Source organism: Phocoena phocoena, chromosome 4 (assembly GCF_963924675.1).
Source record: "Phocoena phocoena chromosome 4, mPhoPho1.1, whole genome shotgun sequence".
NCBI classification, from domain to species: Eukaryota; Metazoa; Chordata; class Mammalia; order Artiodactyla; family Phocoenidae; genus Phocoena; species Phocoena phocoena.
Genome location: NC_089222.1, coordinates 16886957 through 16900241, shown reverse-complemented (window position 1 = coordinate 16900241; position 13285 = coordinate 16886957). Strand labels below are relative to the sequence as shown.

The 13285-nt window shown below is 52.8% G+C and overlaps 1 protein-coding gene across 1 annotated transcript in view; it reads left to right on the top strand.

Moving 5' to 3' along the window:
* SLCO2A1 (solute carrier organic anion transporter family member 2A1) overlaps nucleotides 1-13285 on the top strand; it is a 76230-nt gene that overhangs the window by 51662 nt on the left and 11283 nt on the right. The window contains exons 4-9 of the mRNA XM_065876214.1: nucleotides 6114-6341; nucleotides 7120-7218; nucleotides 9101-9237; nucleotides 11066-11144; nucleotides 11655-11819; nucleotides 12862-13051. Of these exons, the coding sequence (XP_065732286.1) occupies nucleotides 6114-6341; nucleotides 7120-7218; nucleotides 9101-9237; nucleotides 11066-11144; nucleotides 11655-11819; nucleotides 12862-13051 (898 nt within the window). The remainder of the gene's footprint in view (nucleotides 1-6113; nucleotides 6342-7119; nucleotides 7219-9100; nucleotides 9238-11065; nucleotides 11145-11654; nucleotides 11820-12861; nucleotides 13052-13285) is intronic.

Genomic DNA, 13285 nt, shown 5'->3' with positions numbered 1-13285 from the left:
GCGACATGTGAGATCTTCCCGGACCAGGGCTCGGACCTGTGTCTCCAGCATTGGCAGGCGGATTCTTAAACACTGTGCCACCAGGGAAGTCCCCAAATACACATTTTTAATAAAGGCAGTTAGTTTCTGACATGTAATCTGACGTTCTACAAGTTAATGATAACAGTTAAAAGATCCCCAGAGAATTTTGCCTCCTGGACACTTCATTAGGTGAAATTTCATGAGGATTTTTGTGGCATTGGTGCACTGTGCAACATGCCATGTAAAGACTTAATAAGCCAGTCAACATTTTTACAATCTTTGATGACCGCTAAATGGCACACAAAAAATAATTTTGCCAGCAACAATGTTCTAATAAATGTGACTTTAGTAAAATAATAAGAATCAGCAAAAGCAAGAACTAGAGCTCTGAAAAGAAACACTTATTCTCTGGCCCTTTGTTTCTGAGGCTCCTGCTTCCGTACAGCCAGCCTGGCCTTGTGTATCTCACACACCCGCTGTGGGCCGAGCATCCCCGTGCTCGCAGCCGTGGAGTAGATCAGCACTCCCTGCCTGCCTCTCATGCAACACGCAGCCTCACCTATTTTACCACCGAAGTAGCTCTTGGCTGGGTCAGTTCTGCTCTTTACACACGGGCCTTAGAAAACTGGTTAATCCCTCCAGTGTGTTAGCTGTACTGCCCCCCCTCCTGATCGTCACCCTCTGGGCTCTCCTTAGGATGTAATCCAGGCCCCTTTGCGGGACACAGCAGCCCTCCAGGAGCAGCTGGGCCTCGCCCTGGTGGTGTTTGCATACCAACCCCGCTGAACCTCTGAGCTCTCCCCTCCTCAGCACTGCTCTTCTGTCTCTTGCTGATTCTTCTCAGCTCAGAGGCTATTGTCTCTGGGAATCCTTCCCAAACCCTCTCCCCAACAGCACTGGGTTTGGTGCCTCCCCACATGCTCTCTGGTACGCTGTGGATACCAGGCTGTATTTTTTATTGTGGTAAAATATATATAACATAAAATTTGCTATTTAAACGTGTCCAATTCAGGGCATTAAGTACTTTCACACTGTTGTACAGCCATTGTCACCATCCATCTTCAGAGCTTTTTCATCTTTCCCAATGGAAACTGTGCCCCTTAAACACTAACTCCCTCTTCCCCCTTCCCCCAGCCCCTGCCTGGCAACCACCATTCTGCTTTCTGTCTCTATGAATTTGTCTATTCTAGGTTCCTCATATAAATGGAATCATGCAATGGTTGTACTTTTGTGTCTGACTTGTTTCTGTTAGCATGATATCTTCAAGGTTCATTCATTTTGTATGTAGCATGTGTATTAAGCCTTCCTTTTTAAGGCTCAGTAATATTCCATTGCATGTGTATATCACATTATGTTTAACCATTCATCTGATGGACATTTGGGTTGTTTCCACCTTTTGGCTATTGTGAATAATCTGGCTATGAACACCAGTGTACAAATATCTGTTCAAGTCCTGGCTTTGAATTCTTTTGGGTAAATACCCAGGAGTGTACATGCTGGATAATATGGTAGTTCTATGTTTAATTTTTTTTGAAGAGCTTCCATACTGTTTTCCACAGTGGCTGCACTATTTTACATTCTTACCAGCAATGCACAAGGGCTCTAATTTCTCTACATCTTACCCAACACTCGTTTTCTGTTTTTTGAAGGGTATGAAATGGTATCTCACTGTGGCTTTGATTTGACCAATATTTTGGCAACATTGCGGTTGCTTCTTTGATGATGTATGTAGCACAGCAGACAGAAGGCTTTGGGAGGTGTGTCCAGGTGTCTTTTCAGGTCTTAGCATCCCAGCTTTTCCCTGTGAGGCAGGCATCGTCCATGGGAGCTGACGGGCCTGGGTGTGGTCCTTCAGTGGCTGCCCTGGGAGCAGGGGCCAATTCTTTGCACCTCTTTCCCAGTGTGGTCATTTGCCTTTGGGGGATCTTTACTCCACCCTTGCACTTAAGGGAGACCTGGCCCTGCCACCCCATAGCCCACAAGACAACATGTGACAGGGAGCTGCTGTCACACCTAGACAGAGACAGGCAGCTCAGCCAAACACATTTGCAAGTGACAGTAGCCCACGGTTTTAGGGAACTCCAAACTGTGCTCATTTCCTCATACAAAATCTACTCGAAATTTGTTTGAATCTTCTGAAAAGAAATGCCCATTTGAGAACTTGCCCATTTGAGCAGCTTTTTAATTTACGAGCCCTTTGGATGTGTGTCACCTCAGTCAAAGTTGGCAGAGGGAGGTGAGCAGGGCGAGTGGCCAACCGTTTGAGTGACCACACAGCTGCACCTGGCCAGTTGGTAGCACGGGTCAGAGGGTGGCCAGGGCCAGGCAACCAGCTCTGCCCTCATTCCTGAACCTGCCCATATGGTCTTGAGAAGGGTAGTGGGGTCTTTTTCTAAAGACTAGCACAGCCCACAGCGTGTAAACGCTCACCCGCTGGGGTGTCCGTGTGGCTGCCGCACTGAGGGCACGGAGTGTGCTGTGAGCCTGGCCCTCCGGCTACCGCCCGCCCTCTACAGTGCATGGCCCCTTCCCCAGAATCCTCTGAGGTCTCTCAAAGTCAAGGTCACTGACGTGAGGAGTCAGATCCAGGACTAGAACCCAGGTCCCAGGCTCCCAGTCCAGCCGCTCCAACATCTATGGGCCTTGCCAGCCCACAGCCACCTGGGCCTCCCCCTGGGGATGGGCGTGAGTCTGCCAGCACCACAGCCCCGTCTCTGAGTGTTGGACATGGGGCAGTGTTGGTGGGAGGGCTCCTGAGTGTGGTGAGGAGTGGCTCTTTCTCAGCAGGAACATTTCACAGCTTTGTGCTTCCAGACTAAAGTGACGATCCTGAGAATCAGGCCCTTGCAGCATCACTGAGGCACACCAGCCTTCCCACAAAGGGGCAGGCACAGCCATCAGCCATGCTGACTAACCAGCATGTCCAACTTTTCATGCCTGCTCCCCTTTCTGGAACCATAGCCTTCTAGCACTTTAATGACCCATAGGGACTCTTCCTATCCTGCCTAAAGGGAAACTGAGGCTCAGAGAGGTTCAGAAACTTGCTCAAGACCATACAGCTACCTGGGGCTAAAACCAATTTTTCTTTCTTTAAAAAAAAAAAAAACCTCTGTTGAGATATGATTGACATGTAAAAAGCTCTACATAGTAATGTATAAAACTTAACGAATTTGAGGATGAATATACCCATGAAACCCACCATCATCAAAGCCACAGACATATCCATTACACCCCAAAGTTTCCTCCTGCCCCTTTATTAGTGTTGTGTGTGTTAAGAACACTTAAGTTTTACCCTCTTAGTAGATTTTGAGTATACAGCGCAGTATTGTTATCTAGAGGCGCTATGCTGTCTAGTAGATCTCCAGAACTTATCTAACATAACTGAAACCTTATACCCTTGACCATCACCTCCCCAGTTACCCCTCCCCCAAGCCCCTGGCGATCACCATTCTACTCTCTGCTTCTTTGTGTTTGACTGTTTTAGATTCCACATATAAGTGAGATCATACAGTATTTGTCTTTCTGTGTCTGGCTTATTTCACCAAAGCCAATTTCTTGACTCTTTATACCATGTGTTTGTTTCATCTCTTTGTCTCGGATTTCAGCAAAACTCCCAGCAGCCAGCCCCTTTCCAGGATACCTCTACCTGGGAGGAAGTTCCCAGCCACTTACAGAGGTCAGAGGGCTCATGTGTTTGAATGTAACTAGGGATGGGTAGAGGAATCTCCCCAGGCCTGGCTCCTGCATCCCTGAAAAATGTGTGTTGTGTCTTTTCAAAACTGCCATTTCAGATTCGATTTCATTAAGGACTTTGAGTCAGGCACATATGGGTTCAAATACCAGCTCTGCCCCAGATCAGCCACTTATGTGGGCCAATAACCCCTGTGAACAGGACAAAATGTACGTCACAGCCTTGGCAGTGTCTGCCTGTGCAGTAAATAGAAGCTTAAAAATTCTGGCGCTGGAACTTGGATCTCTACAGTAAAGCGTGTAAGTCAGAGAAAGCCCCAATACACAAGCAAGGAGAGGCGTCAGGGAAGGTGGGGTGGGCCCTAGTGTGATGGGCCTGACTTTTGCAGGCCTAGGGCAATGGCTGTGGACCAAAGAAATAAGAAGTGAGAGAGACATTGTTACATTTTGGCTATATATTTTTATGAAAAAATATTTTTAATTTAAAAGTTTTCACTGTTGCTTCATTTCAAAAGTATCTTGTGTTCATTATAGAAAAATTAGAAAGTACACTGAGGCAAGCACACACACACAAAGATCATCACAATCCCGTCACCCTGAGAGAACCATGGTCTTCCAGAGTTTTTCTCTGTATATTCCATCAGGCCGCATACATTTTATAAATGAGGGATCATATTCTTCTCCAAACTACTAGTTTTTGTTTGTTTGTTTGTTTTGCGGTACGCGGGCCTCTCACTGTTGTGGCCTCTCCCGTTGCGGAGCACAGGCTCCGGACGCGCAGGCTCAGCGGCCATGGCTCACGGGCCCAGCCGCTCCACGGCATGTGGGATCTTCCCGGACCGGGGCACGAACCCACGTCCCGTGCATCGGCAGGCGGACTCTCTACCACTGTGCCACCAGGGAAGCCCTACTAGTTATTTTTTGACTCTACAAGATGTTACAGCTGTCTTTGCATGTCAGTAAGACTACCTCCCCACTCTAATTCTAAGAGGCACCTTCTATTTACCCATGTGGTTAGACCACTCTCTATCCAAACCCTGAATTGAAAGGTGGGACAGCGGGTGTGGAGTGGGAGGGTGAAGGTACAGAGGGACACTCCCAAACGTCTGGGGCTGGCCGTTGGCCTGGGTGCACACAGCTCCCCTGCACACGGCTGGTGTCAGGTCTGGATGACCTCAGCCAGACAGGCGTCTTGGCCCACTTTGCCAAGGGGCCCCCTGATCGATGGGGGAGCCCCCTAGGCCAGTGGTTTTTAAACATGTCCTACACAGGCACTAGTATAGAGGACAGGAGATGCTGGGGCCAGGCTGGACAAGCACGTGTGTCTGTGGGAGGTTAGGGGACGATAGGAGGGCAGATCCCTCCCCAGCCCCACCGTCCAGGGTAGCCCGGAACTCAACAGCACTGGGCAGAGTCTAGTGTGATGGACATATCCCGTCCACGGCCCTCACTTTTCCTCTCTGTGGGACTCTGAGGCCCACCCAGCTCAGAGCTCTGCCACCTCTGGGAGGGCCACAAATGAGAGTGAAACGGGACTCCAAGGAGAGGGATCAGTGATGTTAGCGGTTTCCATTGGCTTCTACAAGGCTGGAAAAGAAGGTATCTCATGGAAAGAAGCCCTCAGGAGCCGTCAAGGCCCCGGAGAGCTGACAGTGCTCTTTGTTTAGTGTGAGCCAAATGGGAAACAGTGGCATGGGAGGGGCAGTCCAGCCTGGCCAGGTCCCCAAAGCCATAGGCACTGGTGCCCACAGGCCACACTGCGGCCTCTGGGGCCCTCACAGAAGGTACAGCCTAGCTCCTGTGGGTGCAGCCTCGCCCCCCATCTGTAACAGGAGGGTTTAAACCAGAGGGTCTCAAAGTCCCTTCAGCTTCCCAGCTTCTTGATCCTTGGGAGCTGCCAGGTTGGGTAAGCACGTTCAATGCCTTTGACAACAGGGCTCTTTAGCGTGACCCAATGCCGGGTTCATCTAGGAGTGAGGGCTCTGGGGGTCATGACCCCCGGCGAGCATCCCAGGCTGGGGGTGACACCATCTTCTGTGGGACAGAATGACCTCTGTCCTGCTAAAGTGAACCACACCTTGGGGGCCCGAGCCTGAGGCTGCGCACAGGGACGCTGAAGGCCGACAAGCCTGGGTGTTGACCTTGGCTCCCTCTTTCCCAGGGAGGAAGGTACTGATCCCTGCATGCCCAGCCCCCCACCTGTACCCAGAGAGGAGAAGGAATGGATCCCCGGGAGACGAGGATGGCTCTCACACCCGACAAGGGCTGCGCCACCTCAGGGCAGGGAGCCCACCCTCTCCCCTCCACTCCAGAAGGCCTGAGAGAAAGTCCGGGTCTCGAAGCCAGCTGATGCGGCCAGGACTCCAGGGTGGGGGTGACCGGCGCCCTCTGTCTCATTGCAGGAAACAGCAGCCGCCTCCAGACTGAGCTCTGTCAGAAACACTGGCAGGGCCTGCCCCCCAGCAGGTGCCACAGCAGCACCCAGGACTCCCGGAAGGAGACCAGCAGCATGTGGGGTCTGATGGTGGTGGCCCAGCTGCTGGCAGGCATCGGCACGGTGCCCATCCAGCCGTTCGGGATCTCCTATGTGGACGACTTCTCGGAGCCCAACAACTCGCCCCTGTACATCTGTGAGTCGGGCTTGAAGAGGGCTGCGGGATGGGGGCGGGTCCTGACATGGCCCAGCCAATGCGTGCAGAGGTCTGGGGATCTGACACACCTGGTTTGAGTCCCAGCCCAGGCCCCAGCTCCTCACCAACAGGATGGGGCCCACAGTCTCTGTGCACTGGGGACGTAGGAGTACCTGAGGTGATGTATGTGAGCCCTTGGTCCCAGGGCAGGCACCGGGCAGCTCCTCGACCAGCAGTAGCTACTGCGTCTGTCACGTCTGGGCACAGGCTGGGCACACATGTTCTCTGAGCCATCCACTTAGGGAGAAGTTTGGCCTCAAAGAAGCATATGCAAAGCAGATAGCACATGACCATCTGACTGACCAAATCCTTCCCTTAGAAAAAGCCACACTGAGCATCCTCAGGGCCCACGGCCCAGACCAGACAGACCACACCCACAGGCTCTGTGGCCCACAAGCTCCCCCAGGGCTGCCACTGCCACACTGTACCTGCAAGGAGATTTGCCCACCAGCACGCACCTGGGCCAGCATCTGTAAATGCCGAGGAGGCCGCTTCTGTCCCAGCAAGCGGATCTCTCTGGCATCTGGCTGGAGGAGAAACAACTTTGGTTCCGCACATCTCAGGATCTTGAGTGCCTGTAGTAAATGCCACAGGTGTGGACCTGTCAGGGCCAGGGGACAGATGGGGTGATGTCTCAGGAAGCCCTCAGCAAGGGAGAGAGCCCGAGGCTGCCACCCTCTCAATCCCTCTCAGCCTCCTTTCCTCCTCCCCTTTCCAGCCATCTTATTTGCCATCTCTGTATTCGGACCGGCTTTCGGGTACCTGCTGGGCTCGGTCATGCTACAGATCTTTGTGGACTACGGCAGAGTGGACACAGGTGAGTGTGTGCCAGGACCACAACCCCCAGCCAGTCAGGACAAGGATGAAGCTTGAACTTTAAATGCTCACGGCCCCCTCGCCACCCACTCCCTCCCTCCCTCCTGTAGTCAGCGGACAGGTGGGCCTCCTCTCTCCAGCGGGTGGGGGTGGGCAAGGGGGATGCGCTGCTGAAGAAAGCACACTTTCTGCAGCGGGAAACCTTGAGACCTAGGGCAGGGCCTCAGGTGTTGCCACCACAGCTGCCTGTCTTGGTGGTGGTATTAAAAAGAGCTCTATGATTCTTTGATTCTAAGATGGTTTTGACTGCTTAAAAAAATATTGGTAAGAGCTCTTTTGGGGAAAAGAAGAAGCACTACATAGAGTACACACATGGATTATGACTCCCATCCAGAGGGGTGTAACATCGTGTTTAACCATGTGGGCACAGGTAGTAGAGAGCCTGTGTCTAATCCTGGTTCCACCTCCTCTACTGGCTGAGTGATCTTGGGCAAGTACCTTCATCCTTGCTGTGCCTCAGTTTCCTCATCTGTAAAAAGGGGCTAATGATAGGGAAATAGAGATGTTGCAGTGTTTAGAACATGCCTGATATATATTGAGGTTGACAGGAGTGAGCTCTTTAAAAAGTGATCTGGATGAAGCCACTGTGTATCTTAGGATGAGAAAGTACAGTCCATAGACAGGAGCACACGTACTGAGTTAACCGTTCAGGGAGCCGACCCCAGGATGGACCCTGCAAGGGCATATGGTTATTGTGAGGTTGCCTTACACACCCCAGCCTCCCACAAGGCAGGGAAGGCTGGCAGTGTAACAGAGGGACAGACAAAGTACTTGATGAGGTGATGAGGGAGGGCCTCCCAGGGAGGGAGGTGAGGTCTGCATCCCATGTGGGTGGAATTACACAGGTGGTGATGGGAGAGGCCTTCCCAGTGGAGGAAACCATCCGGGCAGAGCCAAGGGGGGCAATGCGTGGGGCGTGTGTGGGTGATATGTAAGTTCCCACAGGCCAGATGTGGCTGGAAGGCAGGTCCAAGCCAGACCTTCAGGAATAACACCCCACCCCCACCCCCCAGTGCCCAGCACCCAGATCAGAACCTGCCTGTCTCACAAAGAATGTGGGCAGGCCTTAACCCAGTCATGCTGCCACAGCCCATAGACTCCTGTCCCTGGAACTGTCTGACCACAAGGTCATCTGCTCAGGGTCATCCACCTGTACTTCAAATGAAAGGGCAAAGCTAACAGAGCTGTCTGCTCAGGGTCAAGCCATCTTTGCCCTTCACTGGCACTTCCTGAGTTGGGTCCTGGCTCTTCCTTGCCCAAAGAGACTAGCAACTGAGCTCCTAGGCCACCAGGGACAGTGCCCAGGACAGTGTTGGGCTGAGGGCTGTTCTGCTATCTTCTCCCTCCTTCCATGCCCATGTAGTTTCTTTACAGAGAGAAACACAGTGGCAGACCCTTAGACGTGGATGGGAGACTACAAAGAAGAATGCATCTCCTTCAGAGGCCTGGTAGCCTACTCTGTTGGTGGTTGTTTTTTTGAGCATCTAAGGATTATGAGGCCTCCTTTCTTAGGGATCAATAAAGTTGGGAGGCAGTAGCATCCAGTGATTAAGAGTGCAGGTTTGGAAACCAAGAATACATGCGTGGGTTTGAAAATTGACCAATGAAATGGCGCTTGCAGGCCAAAGTTAACCTCACTGATCCTCCCAGTGGCCTCCGTTCTCTGAGAAGACCAGAGTGGCCTGGAGAGAGAACGCCAACTGGATGAAGATGCTAGCTCACAGCTTACCTCTTCTGCATCATGGGAAGAAAGTTCCCCCGATCAGTAAGGTGAGATCATACATTCATCCAACAAACACTTGTGTCCTTTGTTTTCTCTTCAGCTGCAGTTAACTTGAGCCCCGGAGACCCCCGATGGATAGGAGCCTGGTGGCTGGGTCTGCTCATTTCCTCAGCCTGCCTGGTTGTTACCTCTTTCCCCTTTTTTTTCTTTCCTCGAGCAATGCCCAGAGGAATGGAGGTAAGCTTCTGAGAACCCACAATTCTACCTATTATGAGAGTTTCATAAGAGTAGGTAGAGGTAGAAAATAAACAGAGCTGAGAAGTTGCAGCAGGTTAAGTAAATTCTGGGTGAAATCTAAACAAGTTTCATGATACAGGACTTCTGAGAGACTTTGGGAGGTGAGAGTGCTTGTGAATTTCCAAAAGATGGTATCTCATCAGTGTTCCCTTACCGTGTTAGCATCTCAGAGATTAGGAGGGCTCCAGGGAATGTAGTTTGGGGAAACACTGAGTTCATCTAAAGTGGGATAAAGAATTAAGAGCCAATAAAAGCTGCATATGTGACCTGGAGCAGTTGACTTTTGCATGTGATAGGGCCGGTCGTGTCTAATCCTAAAGGACTGAGTAAGAAGGGGATTCCTAGCGCTGCAGAGCGTGAGGGTGAGCTGTGAGTGGAGCATACTTTGAGCCGACTGCCCTGCCCTGCATCTTCCAGTCATATCTGTTGGGGAAAGAAATCAGGGAAGGATGAGAATGGAAAACAGTGGGGAGAAGTCTGGGTGGGGGCCTTGACCTTAGACTGAAGGTTCTAAAACTTGTTCTGATTCCATGAAATTCTGAGTAACTGGTGCCCACTCAGGTGACAACATGGCAGCTGGGTCAAGGTTGAGGTTGGAGAGTTGGGAAGGAATGAAGGCTGGAGATCTGATGAGGCCAGTGTAGAGATGGGGGATGCAGCTGAGGACCAAGGCCATGGCTGCCGGACAGATGAGGCAAGGGCAGGGGTAGATGTCCTCGGAGGGGGTGCCGAGAAGGACTCAGCAGTGAGCTGAGAGGGGCAAAATTTTGTGCTGAGGTTCAGAGCCAGAGGCAGAGCTGGACGTCTGGCAATGAGGTGTGTGAGATCTAGGCCCAGCCTGGAGGAGGGGCGAGGGTAGAGGGGCCTCCGCTTGTCTTGAGGAAGAATTTCAGAGGTTGGCAGCACATCAGGGTGGTTTTGGGGGAAGGCAAATCTGAATCCAGCTCTGCTACTTGTCAACTAGCTGAGGGATCCTAGGCAAGTGTCCTTGCTCCTAAGTCTCCTCCGCTTTAAAATACTGGAGATAGAGTCCCTATCTTGGGAGGAGGTTGTGAGGAATGGGAGGTTGCACGCAGAGCGCTGGGTGTGGTGCCCACCGTGGAGAAAGCACTAGATGAATGGGAGCTCCTAGGCCTGCTGACGAGTCCCTGGGGGATCCTAATGGTGTCAGAGCTCAGGGGCCTTGTGTCTGTGTGGTGGTTCAGAGCTGGGGGCCTCAGGCTGCAGCTAACAAGTTCAGAAGTGGAAGGCAAGTTCAATGAGGAGGTCTGCACAGAAAGTGCAGGCTGAGAGCCAGGTCAGAGCCTTGAACAGGACCCAAGTTTGGGCCCAGAAGAAAGAAGGGACTCCGTAGAGGAGACAGAAAGAGAGAGCTGGAAAACAGAGGTCATTCTAGACCAGAGCGTCCCAGAAGCCCACAGCCCCTGGAATCCGAGGACAGGAAAGAAGTGTAGCCATGACAGACAGACGAGGGGTGAGATCCACTCAGATGCCTTTTGGCATCAGCCAGCTGTTAGATATGAAATAATGTGCCCAGGTATGAAATAATATCTTGGGAGGCCCTGGCATGGATGCGTTCTGGTCGGTGGCCAAGCACCGGGCTCACCGACACACAGATGATGATGGCTTTGGACGCCCTCCCACCCACACTCGGGGTGGCTGACCACTGCCCAGCCCTGAGCCACTGAGACCAGAAGGATCAAGGGCCCAGGGAAGGTGGCTGCAGGGAACCTGGGTCATTAACCCTCACCCCCTTCGCTGCCTTCAGAGGACTCCTACCATAGCGGATGAGGCAAGGAAGATGGAAGAGGCCAAGTCAAGAAGCTCCCTGGTGGATTTCGTTAAACGTAACTGAGTGACCCGGCAGCCCTGGGAGGGCTGGCTTGGGGTGGGGGCGGTCCAGGGTAGCCCAGCCCAAGTGGTGTTAGGTGTGGTGAGGGGCACTAAAAGCAGGTGGTCTAAAATTGGCCAACCCCTCACGAGGGGCTCTGCCAGGGGCCCTGGTGACTGCTGCTGTGCAGATAGCAGGAGACCCAAACTCCGCCCCACCCACACCGCCTGGCCCACGTTCTCCTCTCCCCTCCCTTCCCATGGATGCGGCCATCATGTACAATCACCCTCCGCCTGACTTCTTCCAGGCCTGTCCTCCTTTCATTCAGCCCATGAGCATGTTGAGTGGAGTCCGAGTGGCTGTGTGCCCCCAACAGGCCACTGAACAGCTCGGGGCCTGGATTCTGCCCTGAGGAAGAGAGAGGAGCTGCCTGGAGGGGGGCCGGGGGGAGGAAGGGCAGTGGCCGGTGTCGCGGACCCTGTGACCGCTGCCCGGAGGCCCGGCCCTGATGGCAGCCTGTTGGCAGGGTTCCCCCGCATCTTCCTGAGCCTCCTGATGAGCCCGCTCTTCATGCTGGTGGTCCTGGCCCAGTGCACCTTCTCCTCCGTCATTGCCGGCCTCTCCACCTTCCTCAACAAGTTCCTGGAGAAGCAGTACGGCGCCTCCGCGGCCTATGCCAACTTCCTTATCGGTGAGTCCCCCGGGTGCTGCCGCAGCTGGGCCCTCCCGCCACCCACCCAGGGCCAGGAGCCCCCAGACCGGACACAGGCAGGAGCCAGAGGGTTCTTGCCTGAGAGAAAGAATTTTAAGGACATTCTTCCAGGTTGCCAGTCTAGGTTGGCATTGTTCCACGTTGGCAGATTTCTTAGGCCCCTATCATTCCAGACAGGAGTGGGCGGAGGCTGGGGGATGACTTCCACCCTGTCAGAGGGGCTGAAAGCCTGACTGCCTCCCAAAGGCCCTGACATCATCAGAGGAGACAAAGGAAAGAGAGAGGATTGAACTGGGGGCTGGGCAAGATGCCTCTGGGTTTTTTCCTTCTTCTCCAATGACTTGAAGACATTCACCTGGATAAGGAGTATGGGGCCCAGTGATTCTCCATCCCCGCTGCACTTTAGGCTCCCCTGGAGAGCTTTAAGACATACGGACGCCCAGGCCCCACCCTCTATCAATGAAAGCAGAATGTCCAGCATCCAGCATCGGTGTTTTTTGCAGCTGAGGGTGAGAAGCACTGATGTGGTCCCACCAAGTACCCAAGGGAATTATGGGGCCCAATTCACAGGTGAGCTTGACCATGTGGAAGTGGCAAGGTGGTCAGGGCGTGACCCCTGGCCTCCTGTGTGGCTCTTGGCTGTGACTTCACGCCTCTAGCCTTCGGCCTCTGACTAGCACATCAGGCAGGGAGCGCCACCAGTGCCTTGCTAACCCCATGTGATCATAGTTCAAGGACGGGCCAGGTAATGAAAGGCGCTTAATAAGTGCACATTTAACCCACATCCCTCTGGCTGCAAGGGCCCCACTTCTGTCTTTATTCTTGGCACAGGCAGGGCAGTCTGCCATGTCAAGATAACTCTGCAGTAAATGCTCAATTAATGTCGTTTATTACTATTGCAATTAATCATATTGAATGTCGCTTCAGGAAGCCATGCCCCCTTCTCTGTGGTCCAGCTCAGTGTGCGGCCCACACACACTGCGAGGCCTGTGCACCCAGACCAGCTTCTCTCCGTCTGTAGGTGCTGTGAACCTCCCTGCTGCGGCCTTGGGGATGCTGTTTGGAGGAATCCTCATGAAGCGTTTTGTTTTCTCTCTGCAAACCATTCCCCGCGTGGCTGCCACCATCATCACCATCTCCATGATCCTCTGTGCCCCTCTGTTCTTCATGGGCTGCTCCACCCCAGTCGTGGCAGAGGTCAACCCCCGCAGGTAGTGGGAATGAGGCTGGGGCCAGAGCCTGTCTGTGGCTGCCACACGTCTCCCTTTCTGCTTCGTCAACTGTCCTCTCTCCTTTTCCCTTGCTGATCTAATCTCTTATGTGGCAACTGAGAAAATCAGATCTTGAATAGTGTGCTCAATTATGAGAAGAAATCAGAGGGTCCTAGTGGGGCACCAGCAATCAGGGTTAGGGTTCGGTTTTTTAAGAAGCACCAAAAACTAATT